At 41.1% G+C, this 15,023-nt stretch overlaps 1 protein-coding gene across 1 annotated transcript in view; it reads left to right on the top strand.

Moving 5' to 3' along the window:
- AMOT (angiomotin) overlaps positions 1-12,932 on the top strand; it is a 48,241-nt gene extending 35,309 nt beyond the window's left edge. Inside the window, exons 8-13 of the mRNA XM_010569036.1 lie at positions 4,655-4,804; positions 6,612-6,802; positions 9,077-9,199; positions 9,879-10,111; positions 10,967-11,191; positions 12,235-12,932. Coding sequence (XP_010567338.1) covers positions 4,655-4,804; positions 6,612-6,802; positions 9,077-9,199; positions 9,879-10,111; positions 10,967-11,191; positions 12,235-12,335 — 1,023 coding nt within the window. The 3' untranslated portion in view covers positions 12,336-12,932. The remainder of the gene's footprint in view (positions 1-4,654; positions 4,805-6,611; positions 6,803-9,076; positions 9,200-9,878; positions 10,112-10,966; positions 11,192-12,234) is intronic.
- The last annotated feature ends 2,091 nt before the right edge of the window (positions 12,933-15,023 follow it).

Below are 15,023 nucleotides of genomic sequence, written 5' to 3'. Positions count from 1 at the left end.
AGATCCTTCCTTCCCCCTCACCTGCTACGTCCAGGACTGTGTTTGTCCTGCAGAGGCAGCTCCAGTCTGGAGGATGTTACAGCCTCTACCTCCCTTGCTTCTAGTGACTTGACAGTGAAAATTCCTCATTCCTGTATGCCCCTGCTCCCTGTGCTGCGTGCATGAAAACTCCATGCCCTTTTCAGAGCCTTTCTTATGCAAGGACCTGGGATCCCTGGAAGAGATTGCATGGTTTGTCGAAGCCTAAATCAGATGAAGGAACAGGATTTGTTTGGCTTTTAGAATGTTAATCCATTTTCTGCTGGGCAGTTGGAGTAATAATCAAATGTCCCTATTTCTGACAGGAACGCTTTGTCCTTGGCCGTTGATTTTAGACCATGCAAGTGCTCTCTGTAGCAGAGAAACCTGCAGGTTGCCTGCTGCCAGGCATTAAGTTGTCTTAGGAAATTTTCCTGCAAAAAGGTTCTGAGGACTAGTTTGTTTTCTAGGTTTAGTGAATTTGTTTAATCATTTTATCCCTGTATGTTTAGAGTGATTGATTCATTTTCCATTGCTGGAAGCCCTGCAGTTTGGGGATATTGGTGTGCGGACATTCTCAGGCAGTAAATCTTTCTGACTAACTTGGAAACAGATTGCTCTTCGGGTCAGCCAGACTCTTGTGAGCAAGGAAGCCTCCAAATCCCAAGCGTATCCTGCTTCTCCCAGCTGGCTTTCAACTGCAGAAAGCAATCTTGACAAGGGATAGAGGAAATAAAATGAAGTTAGAAATACTTTATCAGGAGGCCAGGGAATGTTTCAGGGATATTCTCTGCATCAGTTCACACTTTTGCATACTAGATTTCTGCAGAGTCCCAAGCCAGTCCTTGCCTTCTTTATTTTTCTTGTCTTCGGTCCTGTTGCAGAATTTATGTAAGCATTGTAGTGGATGTGAACTGGAGAGTGACTGCTCTTGTTTACAATGGTTTAATTAGAAAATCTTGTTGAGTTAAAGCCTGACCTCTGATACTTGGTTAGGACATTTTCCAAAGCAGTTAGGGATTGACCTGGAGAAGATATGCACATGATTAAAGTTTGCTGTGTGCTGTAGGAAATGCTGGGAAGGCATACAGTCGTGCTGAGCTTCCAGACGTGCACTGAGGTTATTTGAGATCTTGCCGTCTTAAAGAGGTGTTATAATAAAGATACTATTATGAGTAGAATGCTTTGCATTTTCAGAGCACCCTTCAAGGCAAAACAGTTACAATACATTATGTGAGCATGAGCTTGCTTATTAGTTAAATGCAGTACCGTCAAAAGGAAAATTACTATCTTGTCAAATTTATTTAAAATTATATACTGAAGGGCGTGACTGCATCCTTGTAAAGCTTCAGGAATGAACTCTTATGTAGAGCACGTGTTCACTGCAAGGCCTGTTGAGAATTCCAGCATCCTTTGATGCCATCTCCCCCGTGGTAGATGTTACTGTGGCCCTTGGCACCAAGCAGCCAGTTTCAGCTCTTTGCTGGAAGAGAGAGGGTGGGGAATCCATGGCAAATGACCAAGAACAAGCCTCAGCATGCTGCCTTTTTTTCTTCCTCCCATCTCATTTATGTCTGCAGCACCCTGGCAATACTCAGGAAACTGTTTCCAATTCCCGTCTTAGGAAAACATGATCATACTCTCAATTTATGGTAATGAAATCCCTCTGTGCTTGGAAGAATGATTCCTGATCCTCTTTACGTTGAGATAACAGATAAAGTCAGAAAGATTTAAATAAATAAATAAATTAAATTTCAGTGCTACCACTTGTGGTTCACAGAAAGGTAAATTGTTCCTCACAAATACTTGCAGTAGCAGAGATGGCAGAGCTCTAAATAAATGACACCGCCAGAATATGCAGTGAGTTGACTGAGTGCAGCGAGTACATGAAATGAAACAATCTCATATATAAAGGATAATTGTGTCAAAAGACACCTTAGGAAAGCTGAGTTGTCTGGAGCACATGCATGCCTGTAAAGCTTACTGAACATCTGTGTTCCAAAAAATGGAAAATTATTTGAGGGATTCCTGATTTAATTCTGGTTTTAAGCCATTAAAAAAAATACACACGCCCCACCTCCTCCCAAATTTTCTAACATTCCTAATTCTTCCTGATGCTGGAAGATGAAGTGTATTTTGTGAAGGAGAAAAAAAAAGTTGTCTTCATGAAAAGCCACTGAACAAGCTGTGCCTGTACTTTAGGTCTGGTGCATAAGTTAGGCATGTGCAGGCAGTGCTGCTAAGTTGGGCAACAGCTTGTGTTGCAACATTTCACCTGCAGGTTTGGCTGATGGGAGCACTTTCAAAGTGAATGTTTCAGTGGAATTTCTGTGTCCTAATTCTTTTTTTGGCTGGGCTCTTGGTATTCTTTGAATGCAGGCCAAAATGTTAATCCACATATATGCATACTCAGGTTTATTAATTATGAAACTAGTAAAATGTTGTCGGTGGCTACTTTTGCAAGGAGAATTTTACCTGTGTGTTAAAAAACTTTTCAGAAATGTAAATGCTTTGTGGTAGGTAATAAGAGACCAAATATCCATCCTTCCTTCCTTAATTTTTACACAGAAGAGTGGGGGACGAGAGCTGATTTTCAAGAGATTATTATTCAGCTCGATGCATGATATTTTGCCGCTAGCAAGTTTATTAGGTTGTTCCTTACTCTTGTCCAGGTCAGTAAGCTCATATGCAAAACCAAGATACTGAGTACTTTCCATTTCTAGGTTCTGCTGCTGACTCATAGTTTATCATTTTTTGGCTAGTTACAGAACTACTTTGAGCTGCTGTTAATCTAAGTGTAAAACTAGTGCATTAATCTACACTTTACTGGAGTCTGAGAAAGCTTAAATCAGTGTAATTAAGCACTATGATCTGGAATAAAAAGATCTATTAAGTATAACATTTGTATTGATTTTCTGCAGAGCAGCAGTGGAATATTAAGTTGTATTAAAATGTTCTTGTTCCTCCCATTCCAAACAAGCATGAAATCTTGAGCAATCAAAGAATAAAAATACCTTTCTACTGTACATGCACTGGTGGGAAGGCCTTTGGCTGGATTACTCACTATTTATTGTAACTTTTATTATAAAATACTTGTTTGGGGAAAATCCTCCAGGGCAGCAACATTCATGCTGTGAGATTAGATGCCTGCTGACTTTATGAAGAGAAGAAAAGGATACCATGTCTGTGATTACTAGTGTTTGGAGATTTTTCTCTTTCTGGTATTCACATTGCAGTCTCTAGATTGCCTCAAGGAACAGGAGCGTGAAAAGAGAAAATTTTGAAGAAACACATGATAAGACTTTTTTGGAAGGAAGGTGCAATGTAAGAAAGGCTCATGTTGTTCAGATCAAAGCCCAGCAAGCCTAGTATCCTGTCTCTGCCAAAACTTAAAGCAGATTTCTAGGGAACACTATCAGAATGGGGCCAACAAACAGCAGTACTTTCCCAGAATATTTTCTGCTTCCAAGAAGGACTTCCTGAGCCAAAAGTGGTGTCTTTTGTCTTTAATATCCCTCAGTGGACTTTTCTTCCATGAAGCTGTAGAGTAGCTCTTTGAACTCACATAAGGGAGTCTGTGTTTTGCATTGTGGTGCTTCTCTAGACTTTGGCTCTGACTGTTGGGAAAAGTTGCCTTCTTCCTGCTATTTTTGTATTTCAGGGTTTATGACAATCATAGCTAAAAAAGCAATGCCCCAGATTTGCTGCAGAAGGCCAGCTAATTGTGATTATTAGTCTTCTCCTTAACAGAAAATTATGTCCATAGGTGTGCAGTATTCCATATATTAGAATAGAGCTGGGCCTTGGGTGTGTTTTATTCTTTTTTTTTAATTCATATTTTAGTTTGGTTTTATTCTGCCTGAACTGTGGATTAACCTTGCTAAGACAGTTATTGGGGGTCTCAGCATGATAGTTTTCATTGCTTACCGTGAGGCAGGATAGCAGCTTGGTTTGCAGGATGAATGATAGAGGAGGACAGAAGCTCAGGGGCAAGAAATGGAGCAGGGCCTATGAGGTCACACTGGGTGAAGATGACCGAGATACCTGTCCAGACTGCTAGAATAAATCTGGCTGCAGTATGGAGAGAGCACAGGCCACGTCTAGTGTATGCTTTGATCCTATTCATTATTTTATAGTTATGGGACTGGAATAGGATCCTACAAGTTTTGATTCAGTTTCTGCTTAATCTCATAAAAACACTGCCAGCAATTTTCAGTATTGCACTGAAAAGTGTTCCCAACTTGTGGACCAGCTCTAAATGCTGTCTTTGCTACAGTTACTTTGATAACATGTCAAGGCATTTAAACACTCTTTATTATGAACTCAGATGCCCTTTCTAGCCCATTGCTGTTCTCAGTCATTTGCAACAGATAATTACCTCAGTTTCCCCATCATTACCATGGGGTCGCTGAGGACAAAAAGAACAAATATACCTCGCAGGAAAGCAGAGGTGGGAAAGACCTGTATCATCCTGAGTATCAAGTCCAGAGTAGGAGTCTGAGGCACACTGACAGCAGTCATCTGGACATGTTCTTCCCAGCTGGTGCTTCTGTGCTCTGCAGTGTTTACAAAGCCAGAAGTTCACTCACTTGTTCTCATTATTTAACTTATGCTGCATTTTCTTCCTTTGTTTCAGCTCAAAAAGAAGCAGGTCTATGTTGAGAAGGTGGAGAAGATGCAGCAGGCCTTGGTTCAGCTGCAGGCAGCGTGTGAGAAACGGGAACAGCTGGAACATAGGCTGCGGACCCGGCTGGAGAGAGAGCTGGAATCTCTCCGGATGCAGCAGGTACCTGCTGTTTCCCTGTGCCATACTAGGTTTCTTGTAGGATTGTACAGTATAACCCACACCACAAATAAAAGAAGGGCAGTGGTTTTCTCCATCTTGTAAAATTAACAAATTTTTCTTTTGGTAGCTAGAATCATGGATTTGCTGGCCATTGTATTGTTTTTACTTAATTTAATTCTCTGTTCCAACCAGAAAATTTAGATAAGAGAGCAATAGGGGATTTGTCACGTGACAAGATTCAGAGATAGCCATATAGCTAGATGGTGTTCTATCTTTAAGCTGGTTATATTTACTTCTAAATAATTTAAAAAATATTGCTCACAGTTTGAGATTTTATATAAAATTCATTAACAACTGGCCTGAAAAGAGGCCCTTCAAAAAGCTTTTGCATTTAAAAAAACCAAACCAAACAAAACCAGCAAAACCAATTCTATAAATGCAGTTGATGGAAATGGATGGGAGCTTCACGTAGAGTATATTGTTACGATTGTAACGTGAGTCTTTTTCAGTGAAAAGAATGAATGAGAAGTAGATTGTGCAGTGGTGTTATGAACTGGATGAGAAGTTTTAGTTTTATTTCAGTCTATGTCAAACATAGGTGAACTGTCAGGTTTGTAAATTTTACTGGATATAGGATGCAGGCCTGTGTTCTAAATCGCATTTAGTTTCAGGTTATGTTTATCCTCCAACTTCCACCTCTGCAAAAGAATGGGTATTTAAATCTTATTTGTATTTTTGTATTGGTTTGAGTAGGAGTTACAGTAATTTGATAAACTTTTCTGTGTTACCTTTGGAAGAGTAGGTACTCTGAACCCCACAATTTTTGACATTGAGCCTGAGTCAACACAAAAAAATAGCTTTCTTGTCATGGTTAAGAATTCTGAGCTGAACGTAAAGTAGCTTGTCTGCCCAATTTCTTTTCTTTTGAACTATTTTTTAAAAATTTTTAAGTCAAATATCCTGCTAATCCCAGAAGAGACTTCCATATAAAACTATGCATTTTATCCATTGAGCTATTAGCTTAGCAAATCTCCACTCTTTCTTGTTTTGAAAGGGAACACTGCCTGTCTTCCAAATCTTGCTTTAGAACTGAATTTTTAATCCCCAGCTACTTAATCCACAGGTATACAGTGATCATATTGATTTAATAACCAAATACTTTAAAAATATTTTGTATGTATTTTTTTTAAAGGTGTGATAACCCTTATCTGCTAGTTAATGTCTTGCTGGAACAATGTTGGAAGTAAGTCTGTGTTACTTTAGGCATTATGGATGGGCTGTAGACATCAGCCCTGAATAGCATGATCTAGCTCTTGGATGCATATGTGGGGCTTCGCACATGGCAAAAGGCCTTAGGAGTATTTTCCGTCTCAGATATTTCCTTGTTCGTATTGACCAGCTCTGGAATGGCACCAGGAAGCACTCTAGTGTGGGTGCTGTGAGTCAAGCTGTCTTTCTTGGGAGCGGTGCTTGATTTTTTATGACTTTTGAGCTTCAACATTTGGAAAATAGAAGGAGCCTTTCTTGCATTATATGAACTTGTTTCCTGGTTATGACAGAGTGAGGCTGAACTGCCCCTGGAGATGTTTCAGATTAAGCTCTAAAGGAGACCGTTACCATCACCTAGTCTGCCCAAGATGGCATAGGCTGCTGCATTTCACTCTGGGTGGTTCTTGCGTCAAGCCAGTACTGCTCTGGACCAGCCCCCATCCTTCAGACAAAAAGCAAACAAACCAACCCTGAGTCTTACAGATGCATCCTGAGATGACTTTTTTTTTTTTTTTTTTTTTTTTTTTTTGGAAATCAGCGTCAGGGTACATCTCAGACTGCCAATGTCTCAGAGTACAACGCCACGGCACTTATGGAACTCCTGCGCGAGAAGGAAGAAAGGATTCTTGCTCTGGAAGCTGATATGACCAAGTGGGAACAGAAATACCTGGAGGAGAGTGTGATGAGACAGTTTGCTTTGGATGCAGCTGCAACTGTGGCTGCTCAGAGGTAAATGAGACTTTTCATAGTACAGGGATTATTTTCTATTTCCAGTTGAATGTCATATTTCCCACCAAGGAATGTTGTCACACCACCCTCCCATGATACCTCGCCTTGTGGTCTGAATGGCTTCTCAGACTTCTGCATGCGAGTGGGGCTTGGCTGCTTTTCCTGGGAGCTGTGCAATTGCCAACAATTAGAAACTTTTTTCCAGGGGAAGATTCTTCCACATGCAGGAGCCATTTTCCAGACTAGAGTTGTTCTGAGCCATTCCTAGAAGCTGTTGATTCAAAAATAGGTGTATGAGAAGGGGTTTGGGTTTTTATTTTTTTAAACAGGAATCAGTCCTCACTGAAGTCATGTGAGATGGGGTAAGCTTGGTGATTCACATCATTCACCCTGAATGGCTTACTTGTTCTCCAGAATGTTTTTGCAAATTACTTTGTGGTATTGTCCTCAGCATGGTTACTAACCAGAAACATCTACTAGGAAATTCTGCTCAAAACATTCTGCTGTGTATGGAGAGCACTGCTTGTGGGGGTGGGAAGGGAAGGGTGTCTGAAATGTGGTAACAAGCTCACATTCCAAGACAACTGTACAGAAACACTTATTATGGCTGTAAATATGGCCAAGTGCTTCAGCTAGTTGGTAAACAAGAGCTGTTATTGGAGTGCGGCTCCTTAGTGTTAGGTATTGCTTACATATAATTTCATTGCTCGCTAGTTTCTGGTTCTTGATGGCAGATTTTATTTTAGATTGTTTCATGAAGCAGAGTCAAATAGGGATGTTATTGCAATTGGCTTCCTAGCTCGTAAGATCATACTAGAATTACAGAGGTAAAGTTGCAGATCTGCTGTGTTAGTGTTTAAAGACTTATCTTATCTTGCTCCAGAAGCAAGCTGTTATTTTAGGGTATTGATTCTTCTTGTGCACTGTTTTCCGCCTCCCCAGAGATTCTCTAAAGGCTCTTGCTACTGCTTGTCCTTAGAGGCCATGTTATATTTTCAGTGTGCACTGATAAGTAGGGGTCTGGTCTATTGTTTATCATGGAATGAGAGGGGATGTGTTAGGCCTGTTCCAAGTTTTGTTAAATGAACAAGAATGCCTTCCAGTCAGGAAAGAGCCAACCTCTGTTTTTCCATTTCCTTCTAGCTGCTTCTCCCCTAAAAGAGAGTATTCCATTAGTGTCAATACTTCTGCAAGTTTATATGCAGTTGGCACCTTTAGTATCTACTTCAAAAATATAGGCCGTGAGGGATTCCACTAATTTCAGTGGCAACCTCATCTACACTGTGCACGAATTTCTTTCCCTTTTCTTTGATAGTGAAAAATAGCATCCCGTAAGAAGTTGAGGTTGCAGGAAGGATGCTTCACAGCACAGGCAGGAATCCGGGTCAGGTTACGTTTCTTTGGTGAATGATCTTCTTATGCCCTTCACATTGGTGCTTTGCTGTTCCTGATCTGAACTTTTGCAGAGTTAGAGGTACATTTACCAGACAGTTCTTAGTCCTGCTGGGTCTGAGAGAACAGATTTCTTGTTAAAATGAATTGGAGCTCTTGGTAACTCCAAATTTTTTTGTGTTTCTTCTTTTCTAATTATGTTAATGCATAGCTATGTCAGTAACATGCTCTTAATGTTATGAGTCATAGAGTGATACAGAGCATAGCACAGTGACTTTGTTCTGACTGAACAGCAACAAGTAGAACGAAATACTCATTATGTTTTGGTTAGTGGACTGAACAACTATCACAGTGTTAACATCAGGCACTATGTGGAATCAGTCTGTTTTCAGTCCAGTCCAAGTTTTTTGGACCAAGCTGCTTAGGATTCCTTAAGAAACTTCCATGCCTAGTTCCCTTTGATACTCAGATTCCCTGTATGATACTGTTGGAAGGGGAAGGGAAAAAGCTTTCTAGCTGAAGGAAAGTTTGCACTGTTTCAATTGAAGAGAAGTGCCTAGCGTTCTATACCGTCCTTCCCCCTCCCCATGTCCTTGAATTTGCCTCATCAATCAGTTTACAACGGTACAGTGAATCAGTTAGATTATAGACTGGCCTGAGATGGACAGTAGATTGTATACAGTATTCTTGTAATGACTTGCATATTTTTGTAATCCTTCTTTCATTAGGGCTGGGAGTTGGATTTTTGGAAGACACTGAGCCCGCCGCAACTCAAAAAAAGTGGATATTCTTGTTTGTTACTTTTGAGCAATTGTTTTGTGCTGTTAGGAGGAAAGCAGCAAACTTAGCTGGTCCTTCATCTGTTCTACTGCTTGTTCTCAGGGACACGACAGTGATCAGCCACTCGCCTAACCCTAGCTATGATACCTCGCTGGAAGCTCGCATTCAGAAGGAGGAGGAGGAGATCCTGCTTGCCAACAGGAGGTGTCTCGACATGGAGGGAAGGTAAAATACAGTTTGGTCCTATCTGGCTTCTTTAGGACAGGGATTTTAAATTAATTGTCTGGGTAGACGCCTCAGAACCAGAAATTCTTGTGTCTTCACCAACAGCAACGATGTAGGATGCCAGACGTTCATTTGGCCAAGAAAGTTTCTACATAGCAATCCAAAACCTGTCTTGATACTGGGGGCTAATGCAAAAAAGTAATCTTAGATTTTTTGCATCTAGCTTCTTGTTCTTCTCTCTTCAGGGCATCTTCATCAGACCCCAGGCTCCAGCCACCTCTTAACAGTCTCACAGAACTGTTTTCCCTGGGGTTAGGTCCAGTGCAGGCTCCCCAAAGTGTGTTAATCCTCTTCTTTCTGTTGCTCTCATGCGCTGCCCATAACTCTCAGCTTTGTCTCAAAGCCCCTTCCGTGGCTGCTTAGAGCAACTTCCAGTAGCCAAAGGTGGGTGGGTATCTCAGTGCCTTTCTCTCATGCATGTATACAGAAAGTCTCATGCATGATCTGCTCTGGTGGGCCAGTGAGCAGCCAGTATTCAGGGCAATAAGCTCACTGGCATCCTCTCTCTGCCTCCCCAAATGCCGGAGGAAGTCCTAGTCACAGCCATGGGGGCACTGAGGCCTCAGTCCAAGGAGGCAGGAGTACAAGTACCTTGTTCTTCTTTGTATTTCTCAAAAAGGATTAAGACTCTGCACGCTCAGATCATTGAGAAGGATGCCATGATCAAAGTCCTGCAGCAGCGCTCCCGGAAGGAGCCTGGTAAGACAGACCAGCTCTCCTCAATGAGACCTGCCAAGTCACTGATGTCCATTTCAAATGCTGGCTCGGGCTTGCTGTCCCACTCGTCAACACTGAGCAGCACTCCCATTCTGGAAGAGAAGAGGGAGGACAAGAGCTGGAAAGGCAGCCTAGGTAATTTTTAAATAACAGTGGCAATCCAGATATGCAAGTCACTGCTTAGAGGGGAGGCAGGAGCAGCAGAAGGAAGAAGGTGTGTTGGACAGACAGATCAACTGGCCTAGCGTGCAGTAAAGCTGACTGCAAGCAAGATGGGAGACATTTGGAACAACTGTTTGTTTTAGTCACTTTTGGGAAATAGTGACTTCTGATGTCCAGGCCCTGTCACTAAAATCTGTAAGCCTTTATTCCCAGTTTGGTACCTGACTTCAGGGATATTTGAGATAAAGTGTTCAGAGTTCCCAAGCCCTTGCTTTCAGCTGGGTTGTTACAGCTGTCTGAAGGTGTAAAGTCTCCTTGAATAGGAGCAGAGATACTAATCAGGATTGCTATCCTGTAGTGTTGTGCCTGCACTAACATGACTCCTGTCTGGAATGGCTCAACACCATTGTTCAGAGAAAATGCATTGTAACAAAGCAGATCTTAGATGATTTTTTTTTTGCTGGGGGAAGTTAGGTCCAAAGGCCCTCCCTATGAAACTAAAAGACCCTGAAATGTAAATGAGAATCTGTTGTAGCTGATTTCAGAGTGTGCAGATTTATCCTGCCATAGATGGGCCACTGGTTAGAGACAGGGAAATAAGGTGTTAGTGCCCACTGCGTATCTTTGCATGCAGCAACATGAGGATACTGCTATTCTTCAGGTACTTCAGCAGCCAGTGCTGAAAGGTGCTATAGAAAGGTAAATTAGTGCTGTCTGCTGAAGCATGGAGCACTTTCCAGATCCTAGAGCAAGTACTACAGAGGGGTGCAGAACTGATACCAGTTAGTTTTCTGGGATTGTGAAATTTCCTTCCCTTTTTCCACAAAGGTGTTCTGCTGGGAACAGAATATCGCTCCGAATCCATTCCCTCCACCCCCTCTCCTGTCCTTCCTTCCACACCGTTGCTGTCAGCCCACTCAAAAACAGGCAGCAGAGACTGCAGCACCCAGACTGACCGGGGGAATGAACAAAGCAAAGCTGCACCTTCCACTGCAGCTCCCACACCAGGACGACTCCCCAGTACCAACCTGGCCTACAGCGCAGACAAAACAGGTAACAAAGCTCAGCTGCTCTCCCAGAGGGCCCCTGCCATGGTCTTGCCAACAGTTCTGCTCTGTGGGGCAGGACCTGCCATCCCTTTTTCCGTTCAGGAAAGCTGGGTTTAGTTTTTATGAGGACAGATGGGTTTCAGAGGCAAGCTTGACAATGTTCTGAGGGGTCTCAAATGCCCTGAAGGAAAAAAAGCCTTAAGAGTGGTAGCATAAGCATGGACACACTGGGTGGGGAGGTATAGCAAGGTTTAAGAATTGGAGCAGCTATATGCAAATCCCTGGATAGTCTCTAAGACAGTGTCTACTCTGAAGTAAATTGCAAGTAGCATGTGGAGTTTAAACAGTGTATGGAAATGGGCCGTAGAAACTGGCCATTGCATTTTAGTGGGTATTCAAAGCAAAGTGGACTCAGGTAAGGGGGAGGAAGAAGTAGGAAAGGTAACTATCGTGATAAAGCTGTCTCGTTATTATACTGTCCCAGTCGCAGGACCAACTTCAGCATTGGCACAAGTAGATCCAGTTGACAGTGACTGTCACAGAAGCTGAATTTGCTGCCCACAGAGCTCCGAGCTGGCAAGAGCTGCTCATTTTCCAGCCCACTCTGCCAAATCAATGCAGATTACACAACCTTGCCTCTTCTACTTACAGACACATTACAATTATGTTGTTCTTTATGGAAGAGTGAATTTGGCTGGTCTGCTGTGCATCTTGCCCATGCTATGCTATTTAATGGGTATTGAGGGAGACAGGGGAACAGGTTTTGTGGTGAAAGTCTGCACTGACTACATTGGCTTAAATGCAGTCACTCCAGTTTTATATGCCATTGTGTACCAGTGGGAGATACCTAAAGGGAATTTGATAAAATATCTTTATTTGTTTGGTTATATACATGAAGAATTGAATTTTTTAAAACAAAATAAGGAGTTGTGAGCTGTCTTTCGGCCAATGATAGAAGTTGACTTTTAAAATGTTAACGTCATTTTTCTAATCTCATTGAAGTTACAGCTTTTGATTGTCTGTCTCTTGTTTTTCCTCATCACGTAGATGGGCCACTTTTCCACTCCAGCACTCTTGAAAGAAAAGCCCCTGTTCAGACCATGGGGCAGGACCTCCCAGATGGAGAGATGGTAGAATACCTCATCTGAAAGGCTGTACCAGGATCTGAGCTGGGATACAATAGCAAGAAATTTTTAAAAGACATTTTTGTTGGGAAAAAATTGTCATACCTGAGTAATAAAAGAACACTCAGCTGTTTGCTCTTGTATATTATGTCTCAAAAGTATGGACAGGTTAATTTATAATTTGCTCTAAATTATAAAAAACCCGTAACACTTGTTCTTTGAAAGTTTCCCCCTTTATTTTTTAAATAATGGATCTGGTAACATCTGGAGAAAAAACAAGAACTTAGGTGCACTACATCTGATACTTCATTTCAGTATTTTTAAAGTCTCTTAAACAGAAGTACCTGCTCTCACAGCTGTTGGTTAAATGTCTAGCTTGAACACAGTAAGGTGAGCATAATGGCCTTATAACGATCAGAACCAAGGACTTAGTTGTGACCATCACTTAATGGTTTTAGAATACAGGTGTTCTGAGAAACTTTTGTAAATTTGAGCTGTGATCAAGGGAGATTTCTCTTTACACTCAGTGTAAGAACTCAGAATAGGTATTTCACATTCATAGGCTGGAAAGATTTTCATTTTCAGTGTGGTAACATTTTTTTTTTTTTTTAACTTCCCAAATTGTGTTATTTCTTTATTAAAAAAAATGACTCCGGTGATTAATGTCACATTTCACATTTTTAGTTTCATTGAAAGATTTGCCACACTTTTATACTTAAGTACTTTTTCAATAATTTATACAGTGGATAGTAAATAATATATTGCATTCATGTTTTACGTAAATTAAAAAAGGAGAGTTTACAGGCTCAGTCTTGATCTGTTAGATCAGATTTCTGCCATTGTAATGCCATTGGCTTTAGTGGAACTCCAGATTTACCATAGTGCAAGTGGCAAGCCCTGTTGCTTTTCAGTGTTAGCAACTTAATCGACTGCATCTGTGGAGATCTTTCTCTGTAGCAGATTTTTCTATATTTCAAATGCCCTTCTACTTTGTATGTCTCTCCTTCTTGGAGATACTAGATTCTTCTTCATATAGCAAAGCTTCAAAGGTAGAGCTTTAAAGAGAAGCTCTGTGTAAAGTTTCAGATGGCAAATTCTCTCCTTCCAAAATATTTTTTTTCTTCATCTAACTGGAGAGAGCAGCTTAAAGAAAGTCCCAGAGGCATTACAGAAGAAAGTTGCACATTTAAATCATCAGGTTCACTTTCAGATTTTTGGGAACTAGCACAGATGCAGCAATGCTTTGATTGCAGATGCTATAATGAGATATTAAGACCAATAGAAGTAAATGAGTATTTTTTGTTACTGTCTTTGCATTTTATTAAAACACTTCAATATTAATTTCTGTTAAAAACTACTTTTTTTTACTTGAATGTTAAAATACCTAATTAGCCAGGGGTCACACCTTGGGAACCTGGCTAGTCTCAGCTTTCTGTGCAACATTAAAGTAGCCAGATTTTCATTTCAGATCATTTCACCCCAGAAATAAGGAAAATCAGTAATCCATCATCGAACAGTTAGTGAATGTCCTCAATTCCTACTTATCTGACACAACTGATACGGTGTCCAGTTGAAATGGCCTTACCAGATCAACAGATTGTAACATGAATTTCACGGTGGCGGGTTGGGAGGTGAAAGGAGGTCCCTTCTGTCTGCTGCACGGGTGACGTAGCAGTGCCTAAAGATCAGCCATGAGTTGGATTCTCTTTGTCTTCTAGTGATAATCGCTTAAAAAAACAAGGAAAACACTTCAATCATTTCTAGCAGATTTGCTGCTTGTTAATGTTCTTCAGGCTGTATTCCTAGACCCACAGAAGCTGGAGATGGCAAAATGCATATGGTAAGATAGGAACTAAGTCTAACTAGCCTGGCGTTACCAGTGACTGCTCTAAGAGGCAGCACAAACTCCCTTCCATCACCACTACTTAAGACACTTCAGAGCTGCACTCTAAGGCTTTGACTGTCTCTGCCGTAGGGGACAACGTCCTTCTGGACACTGTGGTAGTCCCTCCCTAAGTGTATCCTAATAATCTGTCTGAATTAGTCCTCCACCCTTTTCTAGACAAACTGTTCACAGCCTCTTCATTCTCATCCCTGAGAATGTCTTACTTTTACTTCTCTTGGCTTAATTCCATCCCATTATATGAAGTAATGCCCACTCTGGATGATTTGAAGTGATTTCTCTTCCTCCTCCACAGCTGTTGGAAATGCAGGAGAAGCTTTTCTCATTAACTCTAAGGTGTCCATCTTTCTGCCATTTCAGCATGATTTTCTGTATTATATTTTGTGGTTTGGGCTTAGAATGAACAATAAGGGAGATCAAATGCCACTGAGTGTCTGCGTGAGAGAGGGGGACGGATATTTGAGTGCTTTTCTGTTCTTTTAAAGTCAGGAAAAATGATATTCCGTCTTTACAAGTACTTCTCAGCAGCAGGAAAGAAGTTTTGCAACTGCAGGCCTTGATAAACACTTCCAACTCACTTGATTCACATTAATTTTAAAATGTCTAGGAAAATTTGGGTTCTTTACAGATAAAATCTGTTTTAGAAAACTGATTTTCCCCAATCTGTATTGGCTGTTCAGCTGGACTAGGTAAAAATAATTTGTTTATCCTCCTTGCAGCTCATTGTTTTCAAACTGAATGCCACTGTCATCTATTTTTACAAAGAAAAAAGGACATAATAGCTTTCTGTGAAGAAAATACAGATTATG

Source organism: Haliaeetus leucocephalus, unplaced genomic scaffold, assembly GCF_000737465.1.
Source record: "Haliaeetus leucocephalus isolate CR32 unplaced genomic scaffold, Haliaeetus_leucocephalus-4.0 Scaffold262, whole genome shotgun sequence".
Classification (NCBI taxonomy): Eukaryota; Metazoa; Chordata; class Aves; order Accipitriformes; family Accipitridae; genus Haliaeetus; species Haliaeetus leucocephalus.
Note: the sequence above shows the minus strand (reverse complement) of the source record. Positions and strands in the feature narration are given on the sequence as shown.